Genomic DNA, 18,657 nt, shown 5'->3' with positions numbered 1-18,657 from the left:
CAAACAGGGCCAGTGGACGAACAAAGAAGTTTATCATGTAAACTCCATACAATCCATTATATTTTTATTAATGAAAATTATTATTCCATTCCTTATATCACATCTTATTCCCAGTTTATAGGTGCATATTTCACTAATAACAAAATATGATACTTATTTTCTCTATTCAAAACATCTGTCAACCAATATTAAAGTGAAAATCATCAATACAAACGTCAAGACAGTTCTACTGTACGGAGCTGAAACTTAGAGAACTACCACAACTATCATCAAACATTTGCAAGCAATTATAAACAATTGTCTACTCAAGATATTTAATGTCCTTTGACTGTATACCATCAGCAACAGTCTACTGTGGTAGTGAACATATCAGCTTCCAGCTGAAGAGGAAATTAGGAAAAGAAGTTGAAAGTGGATAGGACATACATTTTGGAAATCATCAAACTGTATCACGAGGCAAGCTCTAACTTGAAATCCTAAAGGGAAACGGAAAAGAGGAACGCTGTAGAACATACTGCGTTGAGAATTGAAAGCAGACATTGAAAGGATAAATAGCAACTAGAGCAAACTGGAAAAGGACTGTCCAAAACAGAGTTGGATGAACAATGATGGTGGGAAGCCTATGCTCCTCCATGTAGGGTAACAAGCGTAATTAAGTAAGTAACTATTTCCTCTATTCATAAAGTAGAGTCTGTAACAGATAAGAACTTTAAAAACAAATATATGGTTAAATCTTTTAGGTTTTATGAAATCTACCATCTATACCATGATTAATGGTTAAATGTAACCTTACAAATAGCTCCCTATTCTATCCAGATATCTAAAGTTCTGATGATAATGATATCTAAAGTGAAAAATTTATAAGTAAATCTTCATACTATACTTCATCTAGCAGTCACACTAATGAAAGTCTTTATCAACTATTAGCGTATTCAGAGACAATATGATTTGAACAAATATACATTAAAACAGTGTTCAAAGGACTCTATTTGTCGACTACCAATAAATAATCCATAATATCATTATTGAATGCTTAGTTTATTCTGCCTATACCTTCGGTTAAAATAATAGAAATAAATTCAATTAAGTAACAAATTTATTTCTGAGGTTTCTATGCAAAATGTGTGTTAAATTAAAAAGAAAGCAAACCCTGCATTAGAAAATAAGATTTAAAAGAGGATAAATAAACATTTGCATTTATACATAATAATATTTCATAAAATAAGTCACGTTTTGCCAGGTAGTTAGTAATGGTAGGTAGTATATCCTGAATTTGGTTCGGAGCTATTCACCACTCATTCATACACAATATTTACTGATTGTTCAGTATAAATCGATACAAAATGTGACATTGGATACTAATAATTTGTCGATTAACATAAATATCTTAGTCATGTAGTATGTAAGTCGAGAAAATAATTTCTTAGTAGTAACATGTTTGGTTTTGAGAACGATTGAAGTCCCAGGCAGATAATTGATTCCTTCAAGATTAAAGATATATCTCGATGATGAACACCAAGCAGAACAAAATCTAGACCAACGGATTGGATTTAATCACCAGTATCTACAGTGAAATGTGACTTGCCAAATTCAGTCGTTACCAACATCTACACAAACGTGACAGTGGTCATTTAATATTTTATTTAAAGATTATGGATTCCCCATATAAGTAGTTTGTTCTGTAAAGATTCTGTGGACGTAAGATACACTTTAAACTTCCGGATTTAATTTTTATAAAACTACTTTTCTAAACTAATGAACCATGAATTATATAGGGTAGATGGAATGTGGCTAGTAGTGAAATTCAGGATATGCAAATAAATAACTGGATTTACCGACATCTTAGAGTTAAAGTTCACTCTGGGACTCGAAGCCACATTTTGTATACTGTAAATAAGTTTATATCATAATGGCTATATCAAGGCGATCTACATGTCAACCAAGACTGATCAGATTTCAGTCAAAATATCAACAACGGAATAATCCAAATCATTACAAATTACAATTGGTGAGTTCTAAATTTTAAAAAACAAACCAAATTACAAAAATTCAAACACTGATTTTTCATTCCCCTCAGAAAGTCTCAAGTTAAACGGATATGAACAACTGGGAGAAAAATTAGTATAACCACGGGAGTTCAAGTGTAAAAAAACATTATGGATATAAAGAATTATCAATCCATTAACAATCATATGTGCATTATGAACAAGGGCGTTTTTTAAAACGAACTAAGGGGTTTACCATGAGTACTCTTTGTAAATACGAAGATAAAGATATCTATAAATTATTAAGTCTTAAATGAACCAAAATATCTTTTCAGAAATTGGTTACTTCAAGCAAATAATTCATCATCTCTTGAAAAAGGGTTATGATTGAATTTATATTACAGATTTATATGAACATGCAAATATAACCCATGTAATCATTGCATTTTCAGCATATGTAATAATGCGTAAACCTAAGGCAAGTTGAACATGATCACCACGACAGCTTAGTATATCCCGACATAATTGAGAACGTAAACAACTTCGTAATATTCTTTGAGGATTACAATGGAATAGCTGAGAAACAAATGTAGGAGAAGGAAAATAAAAATAAGTATATTGACAACAAATAAAATGCGATATTGCAAAATATAATCAAATCGGATAAAAGAGAAACCAAATTAACTATTCAAAGATTGTATCTGTTTCACAGTTGTGATAACGCTTCATTTTTATCTTCTGGTCGATAGCATTCGATCTGCACTAGGAATGACTTGACACACATGACATTGATCACCACCCAGTGATCAATCAATTGTGATTACATCTCAGTCCTACAGGAGGTTGGTCGCGGCCCGGGTAGCTTAGTGGTAACGTCTCTGACTGTGAAGCTGGGTGACACGGGATCAGATCCGTCAGGAAGCACCAGTTCCCTAAAGATTACAGGTACACCTTGCTGACGAGTGGCAAGTAGCACAAAACCCGGGTCCAGGACTTCCTGTTGACTACTTCCAACTACCATCTTATCTTCTGGGTTGTACCGTGAAAATTATTTGATCCAAATAATAATAAGTCGTTCTAGATATTCTCAGAATTATTTTAGTCAATAAATTACCAAGAAAATCAGTCTATATCGATTAAGTGATATTGCAACACTTCATAGTGTATTGTGATCAGATTTACATAGTGATGTTTCCCAATGTAAAAATTATTTTTAACAGAAATCGCGTCATCATACCCAAGGTATTAAACAACGCTCATTAAAAGATGAAATTTACAGTTTACAAGTATAAATTAATTTTATAATTCCCTGGCTTATAAATAGCTCGACTGTTCTGCGTCCCAGAACTGATGTTCACTTTGGGACTTAAACCCAGTACCATTCATAAACAAACTTCCTTATTTTCAAGTTTAGAATAATTTATTTACATTGAGACCATTTCATGTCTAAAGTTTTGCAACTCTTCTCACAGATACTTTTAGCTGAAAACAGCATCTAATTGTTGTATGGACTAGTGAGAATTATTTTGGTATCCTTTTAAACTGGATTATTTATAAGTATATTGGCGGCTCTTCACTTCAATCATATAAATCACTCATTTCTAATTTCAGGTTATTTTGCTAAGATGATTTCGATATAATTCCTTCAAAAAATCGCTGAAGAATTTGTCTGACATGACTGAAAGATTAGATATTAGTTAATCTTCACTTTAATTTAAAAATTCTTTAATCAACATGCTTACCTAACTAACCATTCACATGAAGGCCACAAATAGGTTAACTAATTTTAATTAATATTAATTTTTAAATACTACTATGAAGATTTTAAGTTACCTATATTCAATTAACATCATTCTTAATGAACAATGTTAGCTGAAATAGAATTAGTATGGAAAATTCAATTCTAAACAGTACTACTATATGAAGTAATAACATAGTGTTTTCATATCAACTGACAAGCATTATTATGATAAAGAGAAATCATGATCTCAGAAAACAAAAAGTTTACATTAAAAGTGGATTAAGATTGAATACATCAACCTTCAGTAATTTATTTAGTAATTTAAAAGATTGACACATAGACAACAAAGCCCATATATTTATTCAGTAATCTTTAATCCTCAACTTTGTTTAAACTAACACTCAAGTATAATCAAAACAAATTTTCAATTAATGAAAACCCTTAGGCTTAATAATTTTAAATGCAATGCTAATTGATTTTTTCCGATCCCCTGTTCTTTAAATTCACTTAACAGTTCTGTCTAAATAATAAAATCAGAAAGGGTTTTGTGGAGATTTTTAGAAATTTCACTAGTTGAAATCATGAGTCAATTGAAGCTAGGCCACCATGGAAAACCTGGAAGCACTGGACAGCCGTTTCATCCTAGTATGGGACTCCTTAGCAGTGCGTATCCACGATCCCGCCCTCCGCGAGATTCAAACCCAGGACCTATAAAAGGTTTAAGCAAGCATATAGTCCCACAGTTGAGAATAATTTAAACCTTAATTTGTTACACATGTTCTAGGTTTTTCAAATAAATCGAACAAACTGATCGAAAAGACAAGTGTTTATGGAATGTCCCGATGATGTCACAGCTTTTCAAACTTAAATCTTTTAAAACGTTAACAATTTAAAGTGAATACAGATTCCAAGAAAGACTGTTTTAAATATAATGTAATGAATACTTTCCTATTAAATATTTAACCAGGAGAAATTGAAGTGACTAAACATTATTAGATAAAGTGTAAGAAACAGGATGGTCAACTGATTACTTTATCCATAATTAGTTCCTTAAATTTATTATATCCAGGATGATTTAGAATCTTCATACTTAGTCAAGATTAACTTAATCAAATTCACCTTCATATACGTTCAGAGAACGTTGACATCTAATATTTATGATAACTCGAAGTAGTAAGCACCAGTTGTTAGTTAATGAAATCATATAATAATGAACAGAGATGGGTGGTGACCATCAGTGGAATCCAAGACGTGCATTTCGTCTTATTTGAGACTCGTCAGAGTTGATGTTCATTATGGGACTCAAGCTCAGTACCGTACGCCTCAAACTCAGTCGCAATGTAATGATAACTCAAATAAGAACTTTTGGTAATTAAAGAATAATTCAAATATCAATCTTTACAAATGTTCTGTTAGAGTTTACCTGGACTGGATAAGATTTGAATGTAAAATCTTTAGGTATATGACGATGAATTGGTGACATAATCAAATCATTCTCTAATACCTCATGTACTTGTACAACGTTATCATTATCATCATAATTTGATAAATTTTTTTGATCTGCTTCATATTTAGCAATCAAAGGTAATAATAATTGTTCTAGTTTATTATCCCATTTCCATGTAATATGATTATTACATCTTAATTTTTCCATACGCCAACTATCGGCTAAACGACGTAAGGATTCATGACATTGTGCAGTAATCTCATCTATAGATTGAATGGGAGGATTCAATTTTCTAAGGTATAAACTTGAGTAATTATGTACTGTTTGAATGACTTCAAATGACATAGGACGCCATTGAGATGAATTCTAGTTATGAAAAAAAAATGAGAAAAAAGATTAAGATTTAATTAAAGAAAGTATAAAATAAAGTATCTTTTCGAAACTAAGGTTAGAGAGAATATGAAATATTCACTGTTCAGTGACTGAATAGTTAATAGTATGGAAGGGATAAGATAAAGGAAAATATAGAATCGATTTAAGTATATTCTATAAGTGCCTATCACACATCTTATTATTATTTTCTTATTGTTTTAATTGTAAGATCCCTATTAATTTTTTTAATGATTGGGGTCTCATTAACCAGTCGAAAATCACAATTAATCAGCCAGAAAAAAACCAGCTATGGGTTGTGTATTTATATAAGGTCTAGAAATTCCACTTCGCGCATAACCCGTATTAGAATTGTACAAGCAGAAGAGTTAAAAATCAGAATAATAAAAAGTGCTGGTGACTACTAGTCTGAATGTTGCTTCATTTTATTAAATTGGAAATTCCTGTGTTTAATCAGTCATATAAAAAGCCAGAGAGGTAGTTGTTAACAGCATAAAATAGAAACACAGATCTTTTCGACATTTCTCGCCTTTTTTCTTCCGTTCAGGGCTCAAGACTAAGGACAAGAAGGAGTTAACAATTCAATGTCAAACGTTCAAATGGCAGATGTGTTAGATTATTAATCAAAGCTTTCGAATTTCGATAGTTTTAGAATGTTCTTCTTCATATACTGATATATTTATCATTTTTAGTGTGTTCATTCATAATTTTAAATTATATCAATATATTTCTTTGCATCAGCTTGTAATGAATGTCTTTCGGCTTTGCTTTAATATAACAACATGATTGATGCTATTACACTAAGAGCAAGGTGTTTTGTAAGAAAAAACTGCATAATTGTTATAACAAAAACAATGGACACCTTTATAATTTTTTTCCACCACAAGTTGTTATCATTTACAGCTTATTTCTTGTTTGTTTTATTAATGCATTGATGCATACTGCTCCTCTGAAAATGCATTGAATGTTCTAGCACCTGTAAGTGCATCTTATTCCACAGGTGATATTATAGGAACTGTAAATGTTTAGTTATTATTATTAGTGAAATCCCTAAGTAAAACCACCTGCCTGTTGTCACTTTACGTTGACATTGTCCCTAGCAACCTTAACTAATTTGAATAATATCTAACATCAACAGTATATCACTGTGTCACATGACACATACATTTTGGCAGACCTGATTGACACATTTTGGTAATTATTGATTTGTTGTTCCGTGCTCTCTGTTTTTGTTTTACTCTCTCTAGTTGTAGATAATTATCACCGTTCATAAATCAACAGGCTGTCCACTTAATAAAAATTAAAAGTTCCCGGCTGATGCACTGGATCGCTGTAATACATCTGGTACCTAAACAATTACTGAAGTAGTATACTTAAAACTATCTTATATCACATGTTTGTTCTCCATATCGAATGTTACTATTTATATCAAATTAATAATGCCTGTAAACTGGCGTGAATTCTGAAATTATTATTTTCAGAATATACTATGTTCGATATTTCTTATTTGTTTTATTAACAAAAGATTATCTATCTCTGAGCTGACTGCTTTTTCTGGCTTTTACCATGGTATTCTGTTGAGAGTTTAGTGATTTCTTAATCTAAAATATCACTGAATGATTATCTATCACTTTTAAGATAAGAAGCCTTTGAAGAACTAACTTCAAATAGATGTAAAGCTGATCATCTTTTTGTAATTGGTGTGATTATACGTTGAAAAAGCCATCCATTTCTAGGGGACTTTGTAATAAGCATTAAGTTAGAGTCTCCAAGTAATTTAATAACTTCGTTGACATATGGAGCCATTTACAACTTAGAAGTGAGATGTTTTTATCAGACAACCTACCTCAAGTAACAACAAGTTAACTAATCATTCATCTAAGTTAGAAACTTCAAAAATGACAAAGGAAATTTTAAGAAATTTGGAAATGTTCAAGTTAGCTGTTTCATAATTTAGCAAGTTGTGACGTATTAAAAAAAATTGTTACTGGTACAAATACCATAGATATGTTTTCCAATACTTTTGAATTAAAATCAAAGTAAAAATATTTAAATACCCACCTTTAAATTAAAAAGACAGTTTACTACTTTATCAGTTGGTTGAATATTGGCATAAAATGAACTGTTATTGTATAAACATCCAATGGTATAGAATGGAGAAGGATAGATTTTTTGTTCGCAACCACCAGTTGTATGAATATAACAACGACCAGTTATACTATCCCAAAATGTGATTCGTTGATAATCGTCCTAGAATTTAAAGTTGAAGTCATGAAGCGTCATCAAACAAACTGGAATGATGCCATGTTTTTAATTAGTTACAGTTAAATGTCATTTATCAGGTACTTTTTATGTATTGATAACTTGACAGATGCTCCTAGAAGGTATTTTGCGAAATTTCACTGTTATTCATGACAATGTGAACCAGAGCGTCGAATAATCAAAAGATTTTCGAGCATCTTAATATGTTTTAATTATATTAACACTCATGACAACGATAAAATGGCAACAAATGGGTAAATTCAAGCAATGGTGGAGAAGATTTGTAGCTCAGGTGGATGATTTTGGTGGAGTTTTGTTCTCTGAGCTGGCTCCAGCTCAGAGAACAAAACTCCACCAAAATTCAAGCAATAAACTGTGTTATAAATGACTATTCTAATCCTGAAACGAAAATTCATAATGAATTATCTAAATACTGTACTCAGGGACTTCATCGGATTATGGATGAATAAAATAATAAGACATGGAATACATAGCTTCTAAATTTACATTCTTTAACAAATAGTACGTAATAGAGGGGACGTAAGAAGGACTGAAAGAATGCCACACAAGTTTTTCTGTGTATATCCATCGACAGCTGTTTGAAAGTTGTTAAATAATTTAGAGGTATGACAAAATACTACTGAGCAGTAGTCAAATAGAGACTATCATTTTTTTCATTTACATTCAAGAAACAAAATCTACTCCCTGGACTCCACTACTTGCCACTATCTGAATCTAAATATATTATTCCTCTGATATACGTCTGAATTTTTCAACTACTTAGTAAACACTTACAGAACAAACAACGACCCATGCATATAAATGTGAGGAAGTAGTCATTTGCTGCTTATTCATATTGAATTGACTTGTGCCTAAAGCAACGTATGCTTCAACTCCATAACCCAATAGTAGAGAGCATAAAAGGTTTGCATGATCTGCTACATCTCCAGAGTTTGAAGAAACAAAAGCCAGTCCTAGAAAAACGGAATATATAATCACTAAAATAAGTTTTAAATAAAAATAGATGTTTATATTGTAAGTTCGAGTAAAACTGCAGGAATAAACGTCAAAAAGTTTAATCTGTTTAACAAAATATTAAAATGGTAGAGGCTGTCAAACTCCTAATTCACTGTTGGGAACGATAACCGAAACATGAATGAACATGCTTTAGAGAACATGACCACTACACAAGTGACTAAATCCATCAGGTCTTTTATGTTCTGTAATATGAAGGGATGAATAACTGCTTAATAAAAAATTGAAATGAATATTTTTCAGCACACCATCTTAATTTTTCCTCTAGGACAAAAATATTGAATAACAAAGAGCATAAGCTTTATTGTCTCTATGATATTATTCACTGTTACAGTTTTTAGACCGTTATATGATGACTATGGTTTGAACGATGAGCAACAGTAGGATTCTGTACATACATTGACCCAAGTAGGATTTGTAAATACAGACAATACTGGGAAGTCTATTCAAGTATTTCATATACTCACACAAAGTGATATGAACAACAGGCAGACTAAAAGTCTTTAACCAGTAATATATTTCCAGGAGAATTTAAATGATTGAGAGTTAGAACTGATTTTGAATAACAATTTTCATATGACCATCTTTTAAAATCCTTCTGTCCACTTCCTTTTCACTACTCAAATATACATCAATTTAATTAAGTTGTAATTTGGTCTAACTTAGTAAGCAAGTAAACGTTTGCTTCGAATGATACTTTTTATGCAAGAATAAATAATGCTATTTACGCGTCCAAAACGAAATAAATGGAAAAGGTTTCAAACTGACAGTCCTGTGAGGAAAACTCTAGTGGTATTGACCGGAATGAAAAAATAAAAGTTGAGTAGGAAAGTGGTGTTCAGTTACACTTACCAGAACACCAACGTTCTTTTATCCCAACCCCGAGGCCGTAAAACGGTTCATAGGGTATACTTGAAACGAAGCGTGCGGCTATATATGGGGTTTCAAGAATATGACTTGCACTGAGTGGATTTACGAAGTTACACACAAATCTGACGAAATGAAATGAAATTTGTGAAAATAATTTGCCATATAAAATATACCTATGGCATCACATAAAAAAGAGTAGACTTCTTATCATATAACATTAAAATAATGTCAAAATGATGCTCATTATATTTTTACTCAAGGCTGGCGTAAATGTATCACGTTTTCTAGACCAAATAATCTGGCCGAAAGTAAAAGCTCGTTAAGATTAGAATCTTCATTTTAATCAACTCTTCGCTTAACAACATGTACATTGAAATATATCAATGACTTTTTAAACTGATCAGTTTAAGTTCGATATAAAATACTGACGCATTTATGTTTTAAATAACTGCAGTAGTCATCGTAACAGCTATATAGGACGAAGATCATTGAAATATACTAGTACAATAGTATTTTTAACTTCGCCTGTAGCTCTTCTAGAGTTACTGCCGGTCCTAAGCCCGGATAAATGACGAGGGTTGGGCATGAGGTTAGCGACCCCATCCCGTAGAAAACTAACTCGCTACAAAACGCAAACCAGAAAAAATAATTCAAACCATTTAAACTCTACCCTGGGAGTTAGAAGGTCTTCATTTAGAAGAAATATGACGCCTCATGGTGTAAGCCGAGTTCCTTCGGAAGCCACGAGGCCGATGCCCATTGGATCCTTGCTGGACAGCAAAGGCTAGATACGGGAGAGATGCTGCTATACTCTGGTCACGAAGAGGAAAATGTCCCACACACCTAGGGAGTTGCTCTTATACTATCCAAAGAAGCACGAAATGCACTTGTAGGATGAGAATCTCACAAATCCAGAATCATCAAAGCATCATTCTGTTGTGTCCCGATAAGAATAATAAGTGGTAATTTTTTGGGATCTATTTGTAAACCAGTACTATACGTATATTTTTATCGTATAATTGTTAAATAACTAAACTATTCGTATTCATGTCTCTCTTATCATAAGCTTTATTTTAACCTATGAACTGTTATTATACGATTTTCCATTCTTGAATTATTCTCTGTCTATTAACCACTACCTCCCACGTTCACAGCCACATTTGGCCAAATTTTGTACAAATGTTGCTTCATATTTTATCGTACGATGTGGTCTGCTTGATTGGTGTATAAACAGGGTATGTTTGAAATACATGATTCATATTGCAGAGGCTGAGATTGGCGTTCTAAACTTAACTGGCTGGGCTAGGTGGAAAGCAGGACCAATCAGAACTCTAGGCTGTTTGCTTTACGCGTCCTTGGTTCAATCGGTAATTCGCTGCTTCTGATTGGCGGCTTTGAGCTATAACACATTCAAAACAAAGAAGGAGCTAATCACAATGAGTGTTATCCAATGTTATACACCCACCAATCATAGAAACGACGACGAGATAGACCAATTCCATGAGAGGCTGCAATCAACCATAGTGCAGTGCTCAAGAAAGGACTTCACCATCCTGATGGGAGATCTAAATGCCAAAGTTGGAATAGACAACACCGTATATAAGGATATCATGAGACAACATGGACTGGGAGAGAGAAACGAAAATGGGGAAAGATTTGCAAATCTGTGCATTCAACAAATTGGTCAAAGGCAGCACAATATCTCCACACAAACGTATACACAAACCTACATGGATCTCACCAGTCACACCACAGATAACCAGATAGATCATATTTGCATCAATAAAAAATTCTGAAGGACAATGGAAGATGTGAGAACCAGGAGAGGAGCTGACATAGCTTCAGATCATCAGCTGGTGGTGGCCGAGATGAAACTGAAGCTAAAGAAACACTGAATAACTGGAGGAACAGCATTAAAAAGGTTGAATACAGCCTCCCTCAAGATACTAACAAACTCAACGACATCAAGATAACCCTCAACAACAGGTTCCAAGCCTTACAGGATCTACTGGATGAAGAAGAAACTAGTATGGAGAACAACTGAAAAGGTATCAAAGAAGCATTAACTTCAAAGTGTCAAGAGGTTTTGGGCCGCAAGAAGCATCATCATAAGGAATGGATCTCTATAGAAACACTGGACAAGAACAAGGAAAGGAAGGAAAAGAAGACACCAAATAACGACAACCGAACACGAACAGAGAAAGTTAAGGCACAAGCTGAGTACACATAAGCAAACAAGCAAGTGAAGAAGAGAATTAGAAACGACAACCAGAAATACGTGAAACAGCTAGCTGCGAGAGAAGGAAGCATGAAACAGCTTTATGATACAACGAAGAAACTAGCAGGTAGATATAGTAAACCAGAGAGACCGGTCAAGGACAAAAAAGGAAGGCCAATTACTGAAATTCAAGAACAAAGGAACAGGCGGGTAAAACACTTTGAGGATTTCTTGAATAGGTCAGCTCCATTGAATCTATCGAACATCAAAGCAGCATACACAGACCTTCCTATAGATGGCAATCCACCAACAGCAGAACAAATCAGCATGACCATCAAACAAATCAACGGTGGGTAAACAGTAGGACCTGACAATATACCAGATGAAGCACTGAAGTCAGACATTAGAGTAACTGCAAACATGCTTCACCTTCTATTCAAGAAGATTTGGGAGAAGGAACAAGTGTCACTGACAGACTGCAAAGAAGGACACGTCATCAAGACTCCAAAGAAAGGAGATCTGAGTAAATGTTAAAACTACAGAGGCATCACACTACTGTCAGTACCAGGGAAAGTCTTTAACAGAGTGTTGCTGAACCGGATGAAAGACGCAGTAGACGCCCAACTTCGAGATCAACAAGCTGGATTTCGTAAGGACCAATCGTTCACAGGTCAAACCGCGACACTATGGATTATTGTTCGACAGTCAATTGAATGGAACTGGTCAATATACATCAATTTCATTGACTATGAGAAGGCGTTTGACGGTAAAGATAGGAGAACATTATGGAAAATTCTTCGACACTGCGGAGTTCCTGAGAAGATTGTGAACATCATCCGGAACTCACACAACGGACTACAGTGCAAAGTAGTTCACGAAGGACAGCTGACAGATACATTCCAAGTAAGGACCGGAGTCAGACAAGGTGGTCTACTCTTCCCTTTCCTTTTTCTTCTGGTAGTCGACTGGATCATGAAGACCTCAACATCTGAGGGAAAACACACAATACAATAGACAGCTCAGAACCAACTGGACAATTTCGACTTCGCAAATGACCTAGCTTTCCTATCGCATACACATGAACAAATGCTAATAAAGACAGCTAGTGTAGCAGCAGTCTCTGCATCAGTAGGCCTCCACATACACAAGGGGAAAACCAAGGTCCTCAAATTCAAAACGGAGAACACCAACCCAATTGCACTTGATGGCGAAACTCTGGAAGATGTAGGATCCTTCACATACCTGGGAAGCATCATCGATGAACAAGGAAGATCAGATGCAGACGTAAAGGCGAGGATTGGCAAAGCAAGGGCCGCATGCCTTCAATCGAAGAACACATGGAACTCGGAACAACTGTCTGTCAACCAACATCAAAGTCACAATCTTCAATACGAACGTCAGCACAGTTCTACTATACGGAACTGAAACTTGGATAATTACAACAACCACTATCAAGAAGGTACAAGTATTCATAAATAGTTGTCTACGCAAGATACTGAACATCCATTGGTCGGATACCATCAGCAACAGCCTTGTGTGAGAGAGAACAAACCAGCTTCCAGGTAAAGACGAAGGAAATGGATAGGACATACATTGAGAAAATCACCAGACTACATCACGAGTTAAGCCCTAACTTGGAATCCTGTAGGAAAGCGGAAAAGAGGAAGGCCAAAGAACACATTACGTCGCGAAATAGAAGATATGAAAGGGATGAATAGCAACTGAAAAGGATCGCCCAGGATAAGGTTGGGTGGCGAGTGCTGGTGGGCGATCTATGCTCCTCCACGAGGAGTGACAGGCGTAAGTAAGTAAGTATAGTATTTTTAGACTAAAACAATCATTATTTCTTGCAGTATACACTGAAGAGAACGTTTAACAGTTTTATCTGTCATTAAACTACTTAGTTCACAGAATTGAAAAGCAAAATATCTTATTTCGTATAGCACTTAAATATTTCAAATTGGCCTGTCAAGTCTGTTGGTGTTTAATATAAATTAATAATTATAAGAACACGTTCAAAAGCAAACTAACTGTGTACGTCCATTTTCATCAGCTGCAAATATTTTAATAAGACGTTCAGAAAAGAATCCTTCACGCAATTGTGTTAATTCACGCCACCATTGACGAACATAATTAGTGAGCGTATTTTCTCTTTCAAGTGATCGATTTAATTCTAATTGAAAATGTGCTTGAATAAGTGAGGGTGATAGTTGTCTTAATTTACAAGTTTGATGACTAATTATACCAGGTGCATTTGAATCAAATGTCTGCTTTACTGGATCAGACCAATTTGTATTGATAGATGCATTAGGACATATTAGAGAAAGACGTAAATCAAGAACACCCGCAGGTACCTATTAAAATTTAATTTCATGAAACATTTCTAACACCACTGAAAAACACATGTAATAATAAACACCTTCATTATCATGACTCGAAAATCTTCACAATTTAATTCCATTGACACTTGTCAGTTGCAAACTAGAGGTCTTGCAGCCAATGAGATGTGGTCCCAAAGACGCAAAGGTACTAGAATTGATATTGTAAATAACAGAGAGTAGTTGTTGCTTGAAGAGTCAATGTATTCAAATTAAAACAACCTGTGCTGTTTTATTCTTTGTTTTTCTGTTAATTAAATCTCATTAGGACCACTTTATCATATAGACAAGGTTGTGTTTCGTATTTATTTGTAGTTGATAAAAAAGTTTACTTACTTTAGTACACTTCTAAAACCATCAATAAGAAATATATCCTGTTTATAAAGCTTGATCCTTAACCAAACGTGTTATTGCATTGAATTTTTCAAAATTCTATTATTTTATGCATTTATTGAGGAATATAGCATACAAAATACTAATCTGAAAACGCTTGTGCTAATGTGTATGATTAGGACTCGTATGACTCACAAACCCTTCATCGTACATCACAGATAATGGTTAGTCAACTCAGCAACTTAATGAAATTACAAACTGAAAGAAACAAAGCCTATGGTATTTTTTTGATAAATACCATAATTTCAGAATTGAAATGCCTGAAATATTTTAACAGATTGATTGTAGTGTCAACTCATTTAGATAAAAATAGGTTAAACATATTAACAAAAATCTAGCAGTTCATAGATTGCCAGTTAACTTTGACAATTTGTGGTGATGAACTGGTATTAAAGACCAAAAGCTTAATCAATATACCTTAATCTCTCGTTCCATATAACTGGTTTAAAAGAACATTAACATTCTGTACTTTCTGTATGACTTAAATTCATCAGGAATACCTATATTTATAACCATCGTGACTCTCAAGATAAATGAGATTAGGGTTAGAGAACATTCTGAATCGATAAAGGCAAATACATTGGATTTCACCGAATACCCTCAGAGGAAAATATGGCAGGGATCAAAGAATGTAGACGGTGAGCGATACTAACTAGAATGAACTTTATTTGAATACCTAAGTTCAGTACACTTGTAACTATCTTGATACTTTCAAACTTTTACTTCTGCATCAGTAATGTGAGAACTCAGAAATTACTGGCCCACTAATCCCGACGTTACGGTTAAATAATTCCTGAAATATATCACACAAATCCCGGCCCTAATAAATAGATGAAGTATTTTACCCAGTAATTTGTTTTATTTCCATTTAAAATGTTCAATCGTTTAGGCCAAATCCACGAACGTTTAATTTTTTTAAAAGGCTATCCATCTAATAAGTACTTAAAGTGTTGAGAAAAGTTACCGACTTACATTACAGTCTGGATCGGTACTTTGTAGTTCTATGGATACGTTATTAGTCCAGTGGTTTAAGTTTACTTCTTTACATTTAGAATTGCCCATGAAATATGGACGCCAGTCAAAGTAGGTTGATGAGATCAAACCTCGTTTTGCAGTTGATAATACGTTTGATGTGATTACGATTTGTACAAAAGAAACTGGTTTATCGAACAGCAAATTTTCAAGGGTCACCTTAAGGAAAACAGTAAAGCATGTATATTGTTGATAAACATCGAATTTCATATATATATATATATATATATATATATATATATATATATATATATATATATATATATATATATATATATATATATATTCCATAAGTATTTAGATCGTATTAGTTTAGCTTTCTTTCGCTACTGATGTTACCGGTTAGCAATATATCTAGTTTTACTTGATTTTCCTAAATCTTTTGGGCCGGTAACCAGAAATGTTAAAATTTGAATTTTTCAACTGAAAAGTAATGTTAATCAAATTTTCTCACGCAATACGTTTGAGTGAAGAACTGTTTTTATTCGTCTAAGCAACCTTGCTTACCACACGGGACTTTTGTTTTCGTTGTACGCAGATAATATTAAAATGTGAGGGGTAGTATATGAGCAAGCAAAACCAGTTTCCCAAACCATCATGTTAAGGCATTTGAGTAATCAGATTTTTAGCGGATATGAGTGTGATCAATCGAGTGACTGGACAAATAAGCCATCAGTGTGACAAAAGACATAATGGTTATAATTATGGTTACTCAGCCTGGAGGCTTATGGAAATCTGTAGAACATTGCCTAAGGCTTAAAAAAGTTTTGTAATTTTGCACACAGGCTGCTGTAGGTTTCTGAAAGCCTTTAGAAATAAAAGTGAAGTTTAACCACAAAATATCAAACGCGACTACAGAGTTCATAGCCTCAGTAGTCCAAACTAGTAATCGAATGTTACCTAAATCAGAACTGGCGGTTCCTGTGATAAACTGAAACACTAGAATCAATTATTTAAAAGTCGTCTAAAGTCCCTTCCAATCCATGAATAAATAAACGGAATTCGTCTATCATACAGACACCAGAGACCGTTTTCTATTTGCTAAAATACAGTTTATATCTTGTCCTAACACTACGTCAAGATTTAAAAGCCCCAAAGCACTCTTTATCTAACTAAAGTACTCCTTATGTATAACGAGAGTGAGACACTTATGCTAAGTTCTTTCAAAGACTGTACTAGAAATTCAACTAACACAAGATAACGGTGATGTTCGAATTACTCTGTCGTAACTATTTTTTCTCAAAAATTGGTTTCCCCAGAAAGTTTAACACTGAAGTCAAATTACTAACTTATGAGTTCCATTTATCTTATCAAGTGGTGGAGCTTTGGGATTCTTTACCAGGAAATGTTATCGGCTAACACTCAGTCTTAACAGTACTGCGAATTTCGAGTAATAACAATATTCACTTAAGCTGCTACTCCTATCGCTGAAGACTAAAGACGGTGATGGTCAAAATAAACAACATGAGAATACCAGGCCAGTCACGTTAAGAATGATCTAGAAGTCAAAAAAGAGTTGTCAGAAAGTCCAGCATTTTAAAACAAAAAAGTCGATTATTAACAATGAATGCCCACTAATAATTTCTTTTTGTAGGGTTTATTAATCACTAAAGTGGTGACTTCTAACTTTGAAACATAATGGTATATATATGGAGGTCCTAGCCCCAAAACATGGTAACAGCTTCTTCTAAGGATACGTTAAGAGCAAACCAAGAGAAATTAAAAGCATTTTTCATCACGACTTATCCTTTCTTTTTTACGTCTTTATTAACTGTATGTGTATTTGAGAGTTTAATTTATAGGTTAAACAGACTGTTAAGTAGACGAGCCTATTCTATCTGAGCGGCTGATACATAAAACTGATATAGATGGGTGAATATATCACTCACAAATATATTTAAATGGTGTAATATATTTCGGGAACAAATTCTCAAATTCTATGAACTATATGCCTTTGTAAAACATATACCTCAGAGATCTCCAATAACCAACGACACTATCCGCACTAGCCTTAAAAACAGGACAACCGATTTTTTATATTTATACTTACATCTCGTCCCTTGCTATGGTTTCCAGAAATAAGCTCAAAACAAAAGATCTGATTGATAATAGGCTCCGTTGTGCATTGGAATAATTTGCTGGAAAATTTACAGTCCTTGTATGCGATATGTAGTTGCAAACTGATGTTGGAGCACTTAGATTCCTCAATTTCCATGTCTTCATATGTCTGAAGGTGACTCGTAAACGCTCTCCCCTGAAGAAACTCCACTACTAATACTGCAGTGGAACTCGTATTGATTGACACACATGTTTTAGGACCTTCGTATGTACCCACGGAACTATCATGACCTCTGGAGAAAATCTTGGACTGTTCTTTAGACTTTATTTTAGAAACCAGCATGTCAATTACACCCTTAGACCTTAGCATTTCCAGTAGTTCAAACTTTGTTAATTTAGTCATACCAGCGTCCTCACTATGAATAAAGGACTTTATTTTATCAATGATTCCTTCGTCTGATAAAGCTTCATCTATCAGACTACGCCAACTAGTCATGTTTAGATCCCAGTTGCTAGTGTTTTGAATTGTTTTTATTTGAATCAAGGTTAAACATCCAAAAGTCAATAACACTGAATCGGTAAATAAATCCATCAAATAAATAGTCCTTTAAGTCTTGAAAATTATGCTGACCTGATCAGTTGTTTCTGATATATCGTATCTGAAGGCGCTGGACTACCTCACCGAATCAAATTACGAGTGGATAGACCGTACCATAAGACCGTAACGACTAGTCTGGTTAAATAAGACACTTCTCGGCTTACCTAGTCTTCAGGAGTAAAGGTTAGCGACTAATGTGCCCTTATTTGTTGTAATTTTTGGTGATGCGAAGATCCAATCTTGCTTCAAA

General features: G+C 33.9%; 1 protein-coding gene across 2 annotated transcripts; it reads right to left on the bottom strand.

The window, feature by feature from the left end:
- Positions 1 to 882: 882 nt before the first annotated feature.
- Positions 883 to 18,354, bottom strand: CEP76_1 (Centrosomal protein of 76 kDa). 2 transcript variants are annotated; one of them, XM_051209792.1, is made up of 8 exons: positions 17,802 to 18,354; positions 15,692 to 15,910; positions 13,980 to 14,477; positions 9,713 to 9,852; positions 8,621 to 8,799; positions 7,625 to 7,813; positions 5,150 to 5,539; positions 883 to 2,561 (listed from the first exon to the last, which is right to left on the bottom strand). In XM_051209792.1, the coding sequence occupies exons 5-8, from the start codon at positions 8,678 to 8,680 to the stop codon at positions 2,379 to 2,381; spliced, it is 822 nt and encodes a 273-aa protein (XP_051075258.1). In that variant the 5' UTR covers positions 8,681 to 8,799; positions 9,713 to 9,852; positions 13,980 to 14,477; positions 15,692 to 15,910; positions 17,802 to 18,354; the 3' UTR covers positions 883 to 2,378. The 2 variants fall into 2 exon arrangements, with proteins under 2 accessions (XP_051075258.1, XP_051075257.1); XM_051209791.1 differs by having other exon boundaries at positions 13,980 to 14,302.
- Positions 18,355 to 18,657: the final 303 nt, after the last annotated feature.

The sequence above is a fragment of the Schistosoma haematobium genome, chromosome 1 (genome assembly GCF_000699445.3).
Source record: "Schistosoma haematobium chromosome 1, whole genome shotgun sequence".
NCBI classification, from domain to species: domain Eukaryota; kingdom Metazoa; phylum Platyhelminthes; class Trematoda; order Strigeidida; family Schistosomatidae; genus Schistosoma; species Schistosoma haematobium.
The sequence above is the reverse complement of the archived record's forward strand: the minus strand, read 5'-3'. Positions and strand labels throughout refer to the sequence as shown.